General features: G+C 39.8%; 1 protein-coding gene across 2 annotated transcripts in view; it reads left to right on the forward strand.

Moving 5' to 3' along the window:
* Positions 1–16777, forward strand: part of FBXL7 (F-box and leucine-rich repeat protein 7) — a 446911-nt gene that overhangs the window by 111283 nt on the left and 318851 nt on the right. For both annotated transcript variants that reach the window (XM_012642693.1, XM_012642698.1), the window contains exon 2: positions 6709–6798. In XM_012642693.1, the coding sequence (XP_012498147.1) occupies positions 6709–6798 (90 nt within the window). The remainder of the gene's footprint in view (positions 1–6708; positions 6799–16777) is intronic.

The raw sequence follows: 16777 nt of genomic DNA on the forward strand, positions 1-16777 counted from the left end.
CTGAGATCCCACTTTACCTATAATCTTCATAAACTTATAAAACTATATCTTTGTCTCTATATATTCTTTTATTTCTTTTATTTTCCATTTTTCTCTATTATTTTCTTATCCCTTACAACTCTACCAAAGGGACCCGTTTTTTTGCAGGGAACGTTAGCCAAGTTCCCAACAGCAGGATCAACTTCTGCTTAAGTTTCTGGCCTGCTGGCCTACTCTACAGATTTCAAACTTGCCAACCCCAACTATTATTAACCAGTTTCTTAAAGCAAATCATATATAGGCACATGTATGTATACACAAACATATGAATAATTTCCTGTTGGGTCTATTCCTGTTGGAACCCAGGCTGATATAGACACCAAGGCAGGGGCATTATGATAGCCATTTGCAGAAGGTGAAAGAGGTTTTTATCCCCATGTTACAGGTGAGGAACAGGACTGGGAGTTTGACAGACTTGCTTCATGGATACATATGTGGCTTGGAAATTGGGTTTGAACCCAGCTCTGACTCCAGAAACAGTGCTGTTAAATCCCTTAAGCCACATACCCCCCATCATTCCAGTTGCATATGAAGCAGGAGGCCACGATGGGTTATGTGGCAGAATGGCTAACATGTACCACACACTAGTCTGTGTGGCTGTCACTGGGCTGAGCACTTCACTCATGTTGTCCTGGGTTCTCCGTACAGCAGTTGAGCTACTGCACCCTCCCAAACCCGATGCATCAGCATTCCTTGGAGGGCATGTTGCAGCAGATGGCTGAGCCCATCCCCAGGGGTTCTCTGTTCCAGGGGTGGGGAAAATGGAGCTCTGTCCTTTAAAACACATCCATCCATTTGTGGATGTGTTTTAAAACCACTACTCTTTAGTTCTTGCTGTCTTGGTATCTTTTATGCGTGAATGTGCTGGCCTTTTATTCCAATCAGGCATTCCCTCGGGCTGTCTGAGTGTGCTAGTTTTTCCCGGTGTTGCCCAATGATCAGGTCAGACTGTCTCCCTCCTGGCCCTGACATGGCAGCGTGCCCTCTTACTGTGGCTATAGGAGCATCTCATTGCACTGCGTTGACTTCCTCAGCCAAGCCCCCAACAGACTGTCCTCGACTTGGAGTCTTGTCAGTGTCACCAAGGAACCCAGGTCATTCCAGAAGCTGCAGCTCAGGACCTCCTGAGCCTCACCATGTGACCCAGCAGCTCAGTATGGCCTTGGCTGTAGCTGGTGGCTGAGGCAGCCTGAGGGTGAGTGCTCTCTGGCCTCCTAATTATAGGGAGTGAGGGTGACAGCACCCTCTGTCCCCGGAGTTTCTGTCCTCTGTCCAGCACATCTTCCCTTCTTTCAAAAGAAGCCGAGAGAGAGGACCAGGTTCCAGTCCGGCTACTCCTCTCCTGTGCCTCCCTTGCCCCTAGTGCTTTCTGGTATCCCCTAGGGTGGGCTTCCTGTGCCCTCTTTGTACCACCTCCCTCTCATCTGGACTTCCCTTATATACAACTGTAGCCTCTAATCTGATAGGCCTGGCCCTTGATTTGCTATAGGAGCTGAGAAATGTAGGTGGTCCCTTCCTAAAACAATAGCTTGGCTTGCAAGAACATTGTACTACAGATTTCTGTCTGTGATATTAGAAGCTGAATATTCCCCTTGTTCTTTCCCTGCGGTTCCTTTTGTAACATTTCTCCTTTAAGCACCCATCCCCTTCTCTCTCCACTGGAACTCACTGGGGAGCCGGTTACACTTCCAGCAGTAAGGCAGAAGGAAAGAGCACATTAATAGCATCCAAAATAGAACATCATTAGACTACAATTTATTGGCTATTTCCTAGATGCCCACACTATCCTAAGTGCTCAGTCTGGATTATTTTATTTAATCCTCACAATAACCCTAATAGGCAGAAATTGGTTTCCTGTCCCACCCCATTTATAGCTGAAGACACTAAAGAAACTAAGCAGAGAGCATTTCATAATTTGCCCAAGACTATTAAATGGCAAATCCAGGTATAAAGCCAGGCCTCTGATTCCAGGTCCTACACGCCACCCATTCCAGTGTGCATGGAAGCTGGTCACGAGCTGCAAAACCACATTTAATGTGAGCTTTTATATATAGTCGATCCTCATTATTTGCAGATTCTATATTTGAGAATTTGCTTGTTTGCTAAGATCTATGTGTAACCCCCAAGTTCATACTCCAGGCACTTTTGTGGTCTTTCACAGACATGCACAGAGTGGTGAAAACTGTGAGTCGCCGGTGCACACGTTACCAGGTGAGGCTGAACAAGATGATGCTCTGCCTTTTTGTTTCCACTCTTATACTGTGCACAAGTGTTCTTTTTGTGGTCCATTTAGTGCCACATTTTTATTTTGTGCTTTTTGTTGATGTTTTCACTGTTTAAAATGCCCCAGGTATAGTGCTGAAGAGCTATCTAGTGTTCTGAAGGGTAAGAAGGGTGTGATGTGCTGAGTGAGTGTTAGATACTCTCCCTTCAGATGTGAATTACAGTGCTGTTGGCCTTTAGTTTCAATATTTTTATTCTTATTTTTATTTTTTGAGACAGAGTCTTGCTCTGTCACCCCTGGGTAGTGTGTAGTGGCGTCGTTGTAGCTCACTACAACTGCAGACTCCTGGGCTCAAGTGATCCTCCTGCCTCTGCCTCCTAAGTTACTGGGGCTAAATGCCCATGCCCAGTGCCTGGCTAATTTTTCTATTTTTAGTAGAGACAGGGAGGGTCTCACTCTTGTTCAGGCTGGTCTCAAACTCCTGAGCTCAAACAATCCTCCCACCTCAACCTCCCAGAGTGCTAGGATTATAGGCGTGAGCCACCACGCCCAGCCTGAGTTTCAACTAAATAAAATGTCTTTAAACAGAAACACAGGTAAAACAAGGTCCTATACTGATCAGTTGATGAAAACGTGACCAGAGGCTCACAGGAACCTAACCCTGTGTTTTCCTTCAGAGCAGTGATTCCCTAATTTAGTATTTAAGGCAACTTTATAGAAGCTAACTCCCTTGAATAAGGAGAACCAACTGTATTTATCTATTATTTTGCTGTCTTTGATTACTTAACTCACCAAATGCTCAGGCATTTTAAAATATTTTACTTATCAAAGGACATACATTTTTAGCAGGAGGTGTGTGATATTGCCTCCAGGGGGAAAACACTTGGTTCTTCGGGGCTGAAATATCTTATCCCCAAAAACCAATTTATAATATACATACAGAAGCACATAACAGATATATAGCATATTTGTGGTGTTACAGTTTCATTGTGGGGGGGCGGTGTAACTAGGAAAAAAAAACTTGAAAGTTTCCTAGGGGGATACAATAATGAAAAAAAGATTGAGAAATACTGTCATAGGGCATGGTGACTATTTAATAAGAGGAAAAAACAATAAAAGAAAATTTTAATAGAGTACAAAACACAACATATGCACTCAATGCTAGCTACTGTTATAAATAATATTAATGATATTATTTGTTTCCTCAACTTTATTCTTTTTCTTCATAGCCTAGCATTTCCTAAATTAGAGTTTGTGGCCTTCTGAGGGGTCTGCACACATGTTCTCAGGCATGTCTGAGAATTTTCTGTGAAATTTGTTTTATTTTGTGCTTTCATTTTGATGGTAATCTTAAAAAATAATGAATACTAAATACTAGTTCCCCTTCGTAAAAAATAATGAATACTATATACTAGTTCCCCTTTGTAACAGAGTCCTGCCAGGAGATTTTCATTATCCAAGTTTCCCCCGTCCTTCAATGGCTGTGGGCTGATAAGAAGTAAAAGAGCAGACTTAAAATGTGAATGATACAATCAGACCCAGTAAGGCCACCTGAATGTCCTCTTGTAGGAGGGAAGGGCTCCCTGAGTTTGAACGGAGGAAAGTGATGGGCAGGTTGATTTGTCACCTGGCGTGGGGTGACATGGGCATGCCAAAACCATGGGAACCTTGGCTTTAACAGCCTGTACTGTATTTAAGTTTCGAAAGGCAATTTAATCTCAGCAGAATAACATCAACTATCACGTTAAGTTAATGCCGTTAATTTGAATTTTATGGGTTTTATTGTTTTTTGCATTTAATTTGTTATTTTGTTTAGGTTTTATTGTTGAATCAGAGCTAAAGCATATGGAGTTTATTTCTAGTTTTCCATTTGTGCATCACTAAACAACAGTGTAATAAAAATAATTTATGTCTATATATTGGTGTTGCACAATAACGGTTTTTGTCCTATTAAAGGGGATGTTTGCATTATTCAGGTTTCGGGAATAAAGTAATGGATTTACAGAATCATAGGCTGTTGGAGCTGCTAGGAATCACTTAATCCAACCACCTCCCCTATGAGATGTAGACACCGAGCCTCTAGGGGAGAAGGTCAAGGTCAAAAAGCAAGGGAGTGGCAGACTGAGATCAGAGAGCACATGGAGATATACTTCTAACTAGGTACCTGGTCCACCATGTCAAGCCACCCCCAAAGGTGAACCTTGGCAGATAGATGGCAAACACTAACAGGCCACAAAGGCCAGCTGAGCGCAAAGCAACAGAGAGTCACTGCACTGTCTGGGCTAACTCTGAGGGTGGAGGATGTGAAATGGGCAGGGACCATGGGAATGACACTTTGTGTTAGAGCCTTAAGTCACCGTGAGCAATGTACAGTCTCAGAGGAGATGGCAACCATTTGTCTTCCCTGCTCAGATATTACCCATGAGCTTGGCCTGTTCCATGACTTTTAACATCTTTCAAGATAGCAAGCAAAGCTCTGAAGCTCTTTAAGCCCATTTTTGCTCTTCTACCCTGTATGAATTTAGACTATAAGCTTATGCCATCTAACTGGGGTCCTGTGCTGTCTTAGTCCATTTGGGCTGCTATAACACAATACCTTAGACTGGGTAACTTGTATACAACAGAAATTTATTTCTCACAGTTCTGGAGGCTGGCAAGTCCAAGAGCAAGGTGCCTGCAGATTTAGTTTCTGGTGAGGCCCCACTTCCTGGTTCATAAAGGGCCATCCTCACATGGCAGCAGTGGGTAAGGGAGCTCTCTGAGTGACTTTTTTTTTTTTCTTAAGAGCACTAATCCCATTCATGAGGGCTCAACCTTCATGGCCTAATCACCTCCCTGAGGTTCCACCTCCAAATACTGTCACCTTGGGGGTTAGGATTTCAACATATGAATTTTGGGGAGACATGAACATTCATTGCATTGCATGTACCATTGGGCAGAAAACACTATTGGAAAACAGTGTTTCTCAGCTGCTTGTAAGAGTTTTGATTGTAACTTGCAGAGTGAAGAAAAGAGTTCATCTGTGATATAATTAGTTGGCTGTTAGCAATAGTTTTCTATTGCTGCGTAAAAAATTACTTCAAATTTAGCAGCTTAATGTAAGATACATTTATTATCTCACAGTTTTCTTGGGTCAGAATTTTAACATGCATTAGCTGGATATTTTGTTCAGGGTCTCACAACACTGCAGTCAAGGCATTGGCCAGGGTTGGACTCACATATGATGCTCGGGTTCCTTTTCCATGCTCACCTGGTTGCTGGCAGAACTCATCTCCTTGCAGCTGTAGAACTCACGGTGGCTTGCTGCTTCAAGGCCAGCAGGGAAGAGTCTCTCTCTCCTTTAGGCTCTCTTTTAAAATACTCACCCATTAGGTCAGGCCCATCCATAATAATCTCCCTGTCGATTAATTAAATCAATTCCTTAGGGACTTTAGTCACATCACAAAATCCTCTCATCCTTACCATATCCTAGAGGCCAGTCACAGGTTCTGCCCACATGCAAGTTGACACCAGCACCTGGGACCATGGAGGCTTTTTAAGAATTCTACCCACCACAGTCATTAGGCACTTCCCTCACTGGGCAGTGAGGTGTGGTTCATATTTACAGACATTCATGTGACATTTGGAGATTGTTTAGCAATGTGAACATATGATTATATGAAAGGTTAGAAGAGTAGAAGAAACTCAGCCCTGAGCTGAGGTAAATTTATTTAGACCAGGGATTCTCAACTTTGGTACTATTGATATTTGGGTTGGATAATTCTTTCTTGTGGGGGCTGTCTTGTGCATTCTAAAATATTTAGCAACAGCTTGGCCTCTACCCACTAGATGCCAGTAGCACCTTCCATCTCTGTTGTGACAACCAAAAATGATACCAGACATTGCCAAGTGTCCCCTTGGACAGAAAAATCATTCCCAGTTGGGAATCTGCATTAGAAAAATGCAAGTTTTTTGGTTTGTTTTGTTTTTGAAGAAAGACCTATTGAAGTAGGGCATTTGTTTTTCTTAAGGTGATGTAGCTATTTGGAGCCAGTAGACTCTTGCTTCTATGATTAGTCCTCATTCTTATATTTGCTTATTTCCTTTACTGAGAAATGTGTAATTTATAGTTATTAATACAGGAGATGTGTTCCCCACATGTACTTTTGGATTCACGTGCATGCCAAAATGAGATTACATTATCATATTTGACTGTGTTTTATAATCTTGTCTGAGTTTATAGTCAAGCCATATTAAAGCAGGGCTTTAGTTCTCCTATAACATGGGTCAGATATTTCCCAAAAGATATTTAATGCATAAGGCAAAAAACTTAATAAATTCCATTCTTTGTATTATAGCTCCTTTCTTGGAAACAAGGGATATGGCTTGGTATGGGACTGGGTGGAAGGCAAGGTCCAGTTCTGAAATTACAAAATTCAAAAGTGGCTCATTCCTGTTTTCTCCAGGCAAAGGCAGCTCAAGCATCTCATCCGACGTGAGTTCAAGTACAGATCATACGCCGACCAAAGCCCAGAAGAATGTGGCTACCAGTGAAGGTAGGCATCTGGTCTTCATTATCTCTCACCTTCTCTTCACAGGGCTGGCTATTTTTGGAAGACCAAATGTGGGGGTGTTGGTTCTATTCTACTGGAGTGGGGGACATATGAGATTCTTAAATATGAGGAGGCAAGCAGTCTCCCTCGTTTCTTTTTTGTTGCACTGCAGTTACTGTGTGTGAAAGTTGATTTAACCAGATTGTATCTCAATTCTAAGGCTAATGCTGATATTTTGTGAAAATAGAATAGGCTGACTTAAAGGAAGCCTTTATGATATTACATACCTTGTCCTTCAGTATGGAAAACAATGATTATAAAATCCTTGAGTTGCAGTTGAATATTCCTGCAAAAACTTTCAAAATAGGTATACCTGGAATTCAGGAATTTGACAGTTGGAATGTTATAGTCATGTCATTTGTAGAACTTTAATTTGATCTCCAATATTTGGCATAGGAAAAGGAATTTTTTTGGTTATTTGAAGAATAAATGAAAAGTCCTCCCTATCAGGGCAAAGATCGATAACATTTATATTCTTGATGAAGAATTTGACTATATGTGGTAATATATGTTGGAATTCAACAGCTTCCCAATAGTGGAGAAGCTTTTGAGTTATTACTTGCATGTGGAATTATTGTTTCTATGGTAGTTATTTAGTGGAAAGACGACCCAATGATAGAACTGGCTCCTTCTATTTTAATGTTAAACCACAATTAAGTGACTTCTTTTTGGAGATGAGTTCCTTTTGAACTAATTGTCATATTAAGGTCCACCGTAAACATCAGTGCCGTTTATAATGACAGACTCTGAGCTCTCAGCTGATTTTGACAACATAGTAAAGATCCTACATTTCTAAAGTATACAGGATATTGTGGAAGCACTTTTCCAGTTTTTGTTTCTGAGAATTTATTCCTGCTGCTCCTAATACTGGGAAGGAAATGCAGAGGCTGATGCTGGCCATTGGAGTTCTTTGATTGGTCGTGGCCTGTATTGCAATTTATGTGTTAATGATGATGGTTTGCCTATGCTGGTAGATATCTTCTCTTTGGATATTTTTTTGACTTGGTGTGTTTCAAGTAGCACAAATTATATTCTCTGGGTTAATTCTCCCCAGACCAATGTATGAATAGCTTTTAAAGTGGATTCTGTTCTCCTGTGTTTAAAGCCTTAGCATCATTTGTTGTATGTCAGCAACATCTTAAGGTAGGCAGTTGGAGTATTCTCCTCAATGTGGTGAAGTAATCCACTTTTAATTTTCTGCCTGTTAATTCAAATATGGGCGTTAGATCAATGTTGAATTCAGTTAAGGGAATGGGCAAATATGGTTAATTGATTCTAGACTTTTGCTTTCAAGGCTTCTATTCTTAGAGTGGAAATCACTTCAATTTAATTCAGTGTGATCCTCTCTAGTCAGAAATCTCTGTTTCTCAAGATTATCATTTCTTTCCACCATTATTTCACAGTTAGTCCTGTCACCATAATTTGTCTAATTTGAGTGATCATGAAAATGGAAATTTAAAAGTATGTTAAATAATCCCTCTGTTTTAAGTTCTCTTATTATTTTTTCTCCTTTTCCAAAATAGAAAATGCGAAACTCCATGTGCTGTGTTGTAAGAGTTGGGGGAAGGGACTGTGGCACTTCATGCATTTAAAAATGTCTGCTTTTTATGCTTCAAAAAAACTCTATAGGGACTTTAAGTTTTCATTTTCTTTTGCCTTTCCCTTATGAGGAAGTGCAGGCCCAACCAATGTTTTATATATTTTGTCACAAGGTATTTTCTGTCATTCTGAGGGTAGAATCAGGGGAGAAAAATAGGAAAATGTGATGCTCATATGAAACAGGGTTTTTACCAACTGGCCTCAATTAGAATGGAATTTCTTTCCAGCTCTTGAGTGGAAGAACCTTGTCCCTATGAAAGATGCTGTCCATTTCCTTGCATACCTGAATAATTTAAAAGAAAAGTGTTAAGTTTTTGTGATATGGGTATATGAATCCATTTTGCTACAGTTTTTTTTTTAATCAGTGAAAATGTAAAATGTTAAAAAAATAAATGAGGTGTGGGCATTAGTTACATTAAAATGCATTTCAGGGATGTTTGCAGGGATAATTGGTCTCATCTCATCAGGCTCGTTTTTCAGAATGGAGCCAGTGTAGCCAGTGCTAATTTTCTCCACATATAGAATCCAGAGTTTTAGTCCACCTCTCAGGATGAGTGCTTAGGGCGGCACATTCTCTGACCTCCATGGGGCAGATTTACTCTATGGCACGTGAGTTTCTTCCTGCTAGAAAACACCTTGGTAACTGCCAGATACCACACGCTGACAAAGAAACAGAAGGCAAACACTGACATCTTATTAGCCTACAGCGGAGCCAATTTAAAAAATGTGTCTCTGATTCTCTTCCTACTGTTTTTTAGAACTATGCTTAACCTTTGATGTTAAGAAAACATTGGGTGAATGGTGTCATTGGCTTCCCAGAATTTGTTTGATTATGGTTATTTCCTTCAGTTCCCTGACCCTCTTCTTGGTTTTTCCCTCTAAATTCATCAATATCATCTTCAAGGAGCACAGGTGGAATCCTCAGCATAAAAGTCTGAGTGACGATGATTTCTAAAAATGATACATATTGTGAAGGATAACATTCAGTTTTCCCACAGCCCTTGATAATTGTGGCCATCCCTATAATAGCTGGCTTGGAAGCGTCTTGCAGTGTGTTGGGCTTCTCCCTGATGGGATGAGTGGAGAGGCTACTGCATTGGTTCCCTGGTTGGTGGTGTGTGTGCGTGTGTGTGCATGTGTGTGTGCATGTGTGTCTGACCTCTACGTGGTAGCTAACTGCACAGCCATTGTCCCTTACTAGGAAACACATAGGTAACCACCCCATGCAATGGACACTGATAAATAAAGTGAGGACATGGGGATAGAGGGAAAGAAAGGGCATTCACATCACCTGCACATAACCTGGGCTGAGGGTGGGAATGGGAATTAATTGTAAACGGACATAAGGAATCTTATTGGGAAGATGACAATGTTCTGAAATTGGATAGTGATGATAGTTGCACAACTCAGTAAATTTACTAAAAAGCACTGAATTGTACACATAAAAAGAGTGTTGAGAGAGCTGCTGCATCTGCATGATCTTCAGACTTATATCCATAAGTTAGCATAAACTATTGTTTGAAAATGCTATTTCACAACTCCGGGGGAGATTGTGACCAGTGGCCAACAGACGTGCTTGGTGTGGGAGGCTTGGCCAGTGCAGAGCGCAGGGCTGCCGGCCCCAAAGCTTCTCAGATGCTCCAGCTATGGGGCCAGAACTGGCCTGAGAGTGACCAAAGCGTGTCCCTGGGCTAGTGTTCCCAGCTCAGTATGTCCTGCCCAATTAGAACTGACTCATCATAGTAATATGCAGTTTTGGAAGTCATAAGAGATTATAGACTCACGGGTTGCCCAAACATTATTTTTTCTCTTAGCTTTTCCTGGATAGTCTCTTACCTCAGCTCATCTCAGATTTTATGTGTTCTAGCACCCAACCCTAATGATAAAGACATCGCATTTACCCCTCCAGCAAGTCTGTTTCTTTGCTAGAGACTTAAGACCTTCCCGTCTATCCATTGTTCTGGCTAATTTCCTCTGGGTCATGAGGCTGTTCCCGTAGGCACAGCCGGCACAAGATGGTGATACAATTAGGTTTTAATCCACCAGAGAATGGCATTTTTGACCCACTGGGAGTGTTCTGTTCCAAAGTCTCATGCAAAAGTTTAATGTATCTTAATTTGGTGACTGTAAAGCCACACCCCTTGTAAGGAATTGGCAGCCAGCAGAGTTTTCTCCTTGATAAGTGGTATAGACTTTCTTTATAGCTCATTATATTTCTTGTGACAGTTTAAGTTTCTGATTTCCTGACACTGTAGGGGATTTGGGTTCAAGTGTAGAAGGCTGGAAATTTTCCATTTTTCCCAACATAATCCTCATTCCAACATTGTAAGACACAGCTTAATTCGTTCCAGTTGTGTTGCTATTCTTTCTCTTGACTTTTTCAGTCTTTCTCATCCACGGGTATTGTCTCCTGTACTGGAAAGAATGGGCTTTGACCTTCAGCTATGAAAGTAATGTCCAGCCTATGATTGCAATAGAAGACACAGCAGCCAATCCTTAGCAGCATCAGTTGGATTGGGTTAGATCATGAAGGAGCTTCCTAGAAATAGCAAGCTGAGCTTTGGCTTCTTTCGTTTAGAAGTAAAAGGTATGGAGATGTGGCTCTTAGTGGCTCTCAGCCTTCTCTGGAGCTGAGGAAAGATGAAGCTGTTAGTTCAAAGGTCAAATTTAACTGGCTGACGAAGAGTCAGCTTCATCCAATTGACCTTTAAACTTACTCAAATCCAGATATTGAACTCATTGACAGCATAATTTATGAATGTGAGAGCTGGTTTCTAAATATTGGTTATCAAGCCAGACAACCATGTAATCATAGGATTTTGAGAGCTACAAAAGGTCTTGCCAATTTTCTGATCTAATATACTCATTTTACAAAGAAATACCTGTGGCACAGAGAAATGAAAAGATTTGCTTATGATTGCACAGCTAATAAATTGCCAAGCAGAAGTTTTTTGTTTGTTTTTTTGTAAGTTATATTTAACAGCTTTGTTGATGAAACTCATACCATGCAATTCACATATTGAAAGTATACAATTCAATGATTTTTAATATATTCACAGTTATACTGCAATCAACGTAATCAATTTAGAATGTTTTCATTATCCCTCACAAAAACCCTGTACCCATTAGTGATTACTCTCTATCCTCCACTGATTAACCCCAGCTCAAAGCAGTCACTAATCTACTGTGTTTCCCTATAGCTTTGCCTATCATGAACATTTCATGCAAATGGAATCATATAATATGTGGTCTTTTGTCCTGGTCAAGCAGGAGTTTGATACAGTATTGGTTTAGTGAGATATGGTCAAATTAGAAAAAAAAATATATAACCTTTACAAAAGCTGTTGTCTTTTGTACATGAAACTATTTAATTCTCTCTTGTCTGCCTGATTTCTAGCCTATCTACTTTGAGCTGGCTACAGGGCTATTTAGAAAGTTTCAGAGATGTTGTTGAACCCAATCATTTGGACCAAAATCATTACTTCCAGTAGGAGGAAAAAAATCTGTTTCAAAGGTAAAAGGTTCTTAACCTGCTTGAATAGACCAGCTTGTTACCTGGAGATGGAAACACTACCTTTAAGTCAGCTCATGATTTTATAATAGCTTTTCAATAGATTCACTTAATATCGCTTTGTGAAATTGCCTGTTTAATTAACTCCTTGAAAGAAGGTCATTGTAAGTGTTTCATTGGAGGCATGTGAAATCAATTGATTTATAAAGAATTGGTGGTGCTATTCTTTCCGTAGAATCTAAAATCACCAGTTTATTTGTACAGTCATGGGTTCACATGTTTTCAGTGCTCAAATTAGATTAATTCTAAATAGAGTTATTTTAGAAATGCCCAGGCACCTGGCTTTGTTTTTATTCTCTTTGCCTTCCTTATATTGTCTTCTTTCTATTTCTTCTTGAGTGTACTCTTCAAACAAAATTGACATGAATTACCCAGGAAAGGAAAGATGATGCTTTTAACTCAAGGTGAATTCTGTTTCCCAAAAAGCTTATGTTACTACCTAACAAATTCAACAAACATTTTGGGGACACTTATTTCAGGCTTTGACTAGTCCTTTCATAAGTGTTATTGCATTCAACTTTGTTTTATTATCATACTTCTCTTGAGAAGAAGGCATACATGTTTTCATTTGGCAGGTAAAACAGGAAAACCCAGAAAGGATCAGCGTGGCCCTAAGTTACGTAAAATTAGTAAGTGGCAGAGAGGGGCTATGAACCCTGATTTCTAAGATTTATTCTTTTTTTTTAATGCATCTATTTCTTTTATTCATTAGGCTGTTTTTTAATCCAGGATATAATGGGGATACGAACATTTTGGTTACATGAAATACATTTGCCTTGCCCAACCCAGGGCTACAAACGTGTCCTTACCCCATACAGTGTGCCCCATTTCCATTAGCTGTGGGTTTACCTCCCCTTCCACCCCCCACCTGACCAGCACCCAGTGAGTGTTACTACCATGTGAGCACCTTAGTGTTGATCAGTTAGTACCAATTTGATGGCAAGTACATGTGGTGCATGTTTTTCCATCCTTGTGATACCTCACTTTGAAGGATGGGCTCAATCTCTATCCAGGATAATACAAGAGGTGATAGATCACCATTGGTTTTTGTAGTTGAGTAGTATTCCATGGTATACATATACCACGTTTTATTAATCTACTCTAAGATTTATTCTGAATATTTATTTCATAATTGTCAGAAAAAACTACTGAGAATGTCACGTTAATCATTTTTATAAGTTTCTGTCAACATATGTTTTGAAAGTACTTACTTTTTCCAATTGCATATACTTTAGACCCTATATCACGATTAACTTAAATATTAATTTCAAAGACTAAGTCTGTCTGGTGCAGTATGTTAAGGGCACAGTTATGATGACCTGCAAACTAACCCTTCAACTGTTCAGCACAAAAGCAGCTTGGAATATTGACTCTTGCCTTCTATAACTGTCTTAGTCCATTTAGTGTTGCTATCACAGGCTACCTGAGACAGGGTAATTTAAAAAAAAAAAGAGGTTTATTTGGCTCATGACTCTGGTGGCTCAAAAGTCCAAGATTGAATGGAAGCTGTATCTGATGAGGGCCTTAGGGTACTTCAGCTCATGTCAGAAAGTATAAGGGGAGTGGATGTGTGCAAAGAGAGTACTTACTTTTTCTAATTTCAACTCCTAATTGTGTCTAAATTGCCACATGATTCACATATCATCTATAAATTGACTTTAAATCCTTAGTTATTGCTATAGCTTGGATGTGGTTTATCCCCACCAAAACTCACGTTAAAATTTGATCCCCAGTGTGGAAGTGTTAGGAGGTCAGGCTGAGTGGGACGTATTTGGGTCATGGGTGGATCTCTCATGAATAGGTTAATGCTCTCCTGTGAAGGTGAGTTCTCTTGAAAATGGACCTTATACCGCCCCTAGAGAGTGAGTGGGAAAAAAAGAATTTGGCTTCCTTGGTCTCTTTATTTTGCTTCCTTTCTTGCCATGTGATCTCTTTGCAGTCTGCTATAATCAATTGGAACTCAATCTATGATACAAGAGAAAATAAAGTTAAAAACATATAACATAGGAATAGCAATAAAAAGTAAAGAACTAGAGAAAGAAAATGATGCTGAAGAAATCTTTTTAAAAATAGTTCTAAAATGACATCTATCCAGATTGGAAGGTTGGGTAGGGGGCCTTCAGGGGAGGGAGAGATTCTGAAATCAGAAATGTGGTGTCATGAGCTTTTAATCTGTGTATGTGCCAGGTGATGACTGATTATTATAAAGATTTGTTTTTGCCTTTAAAAATTAAATTTTAAACTTAACTCTCTTTGAAATTGTCAGTATCATTTAGGAGAACTTTGAGAGACTTCTTTGAGGCTTAATGTGTTTTGGAAATTCAATTAGCAATTCACTACTTCATGAGCAAGTTTCTTTTATTATTTAAGCTACTGCCTGATTGTAACTTAGGTGACTTTTGAAAAACTGTGCCAATTACATCTGGAGATTTGTGCATGTTATCTATTCAATGTGGACAATTTAATAAAGAAGTCAAATCTGCATTCAAGGATTCATTAAACAATGGAAAGCTCATCAACTCAGCATCTGCGGAATTGGTATGTTAAGTCTTGAAATGGAGAATAAAATCCTAAATATCATCTCAGACTCAAGAACTCAGTTTAATTTCTTGAGGGGATTATCTTCCAAAATGGATCATCCAGAATGGACAAAATATCATATAATAGTCTTGAAGGAAATTAGGTTTCTCTGTGTGTGTGTGTGTATGTGTGTGTATGCACATTTAAGGACATCTTAAAGTAATATTTAATTGAGACTTCCAGAGTCTCACAGTGCCTTTATGCAGAGTTGGGAGAAAGACAAGTTTAAATCTTTAATATTCTAATTCCATGTCCAAAACAATTGTGCATTTTTTTCTTTCAAAAGAAAGTTCGCCATTTGCAGAAAAGCAGTCAGTAAGTAATTGATATATTTCAGCCATAGACTTTCTGGTTCATCTAAGTGCAACTAAATGCATTTCTAATTAAGGCTTGGATCACTCCTAAGATTTCTTATCAGTAATTTCAGTAACTTAATTCAATGGGAACTTATTAAAGGATGGAGTCTAAGTTGAAATACATTTATTTAGACACTCGGATACAAATTATGGCCATCAGCGGTCATGAACTGGTAGCATAGAGGATGATTCCTTCCCTTGGATGTGTTTTCTTCTCCCTGAAGAATTTTCAGAAATAATTTTGGGCTTAATTTAATGATTTGGGTGCAGTATGCACCCCACCATACCTCAGAGTCCCCGTCATTCCCGATTGTCTCAAACAAGCATCCTTCGCAATATTTATGTTAGCTATTTGGCTCCTGAAGGAATTTGATTTTATTGGCAAGATCTACTACTTTCAGAACCATAGCAATTACTGGGGGGTGGGGTGTACGCTTATGAAACAGATGAATAACTCAGGGAGAAAAATAGGGTTATCTTCTAACAAGTTGTCTAAGGAAGAGCCATGGTTGGAGAAGAAGTGGGTGAACATTGGTTGCTGGGGTTTGGAAGGCCTCATGGAAGCCTGGCTTTGGCTGTGTGAGTGGCACGTGGAAGGATGGAGAGGAAGACAGAGTGTGGTGTGTCAGAGTGTGAAGAGCTGGGAAAAGTCCACTGCATCCACGTGGGGAAAAGTGGAGGCTTCTAGATAGACCCTTCCCTGGCAACGTTGAATAGGTTCACAAAGGGCTTTGAAAATACAATTTTTAACTAAAATATTTAGTTATAGGGTGTGTGGCTGCGTGTTCTTTGTACTAGGGTTTCAATGGATCCCATATACTCGGTGATGTCAGTGATAAATAGGCCACTCTGCACAGTAAAGAAGGAATATAGAGGAGATTGGGGACCAGCATTTTAGGACAAATAATCTGATATTAGAAATACTTGACCTTTACAGTCATGGACACAGCCTGACCTTAACAATTAGGTTAACATGTCTGTTTACTTCCTCTTTGACGAGGAAATAACTTCCTGAGGATAAACTAACTTCCTCAGGAAGTCCCTGACTTCCCAAGGCTGTTAGACTAATTAAGAAATAAGCAGAGAAAAGCGTTTTAGTTGTAAAGGGCATTCCTATGCACCCTATATACTTAAAAAACATAGAATGTCCATACCATGGATATATAAGTAGTTTAGAAATTATTTGTAAATCATTTAGAGATGATCGAAGAATTGTTGTGAGGAGTAAATGCTATGGAAAGTAGGTAGCAACACAGGAAATAATTAGAAAGATAACCAAGAAACTTGCTGCTGTTTATAATTGCTACTGTTTTCAAAGTTGGGGTGGGGCACTTGGTACACTGAGGGACACTTATTCTTCTAAAGAACTGGACATGTTTGGGTATGTGAATTTTTAGATGTGGGCTGTAGAAAACCAGATTTCTCTGCACAGTAGCGAGATTCTGAGTTGCAAAGGAAGAATGCATAGGAGATATCCAGGAGTGTGAAGGAGGAGATAGACCCACAAAAGATGGGATGATGGAGGGAGGGAGGTATTTCCAACATCTTGGGGGTAGCGGCCCCCAAGGTGTCACCTTCCTGCATCGCTGAAAATATTTAGTCAAGTCTCCGATGGGCTTGGATTTCCTGTGGAAATCAGTGAAGGACTGGATTTTGAGACCGTTCACCTGCCTTTTGTGTAGTCACCTGACTTACCCAGATACAGCTAAAGCAGTTTCTGAAGAATCCATCTGGTAGCACTCCCTTACTATTACTATGTGCACAAATTCAAGCATTCTATTATGCTTATCTTTCATCATATATAACAGTATTTTAT

Source organism: Propithecus coquereli, unplaced genomic scaffold, assembly GCF_000956105.1.
Source record: "Propithecus coquereli isolate 6110/MARCELLA unplaced genomic scaffold, Pcoq_1.0 Scaffold100, whole genome shotgun sequence".
Lineage (NCBI taxonomy): Eukaryota > Metazoa > Chordata > Mammalia > Primates > Indriidae > Propithecus > Propithecus coquereli.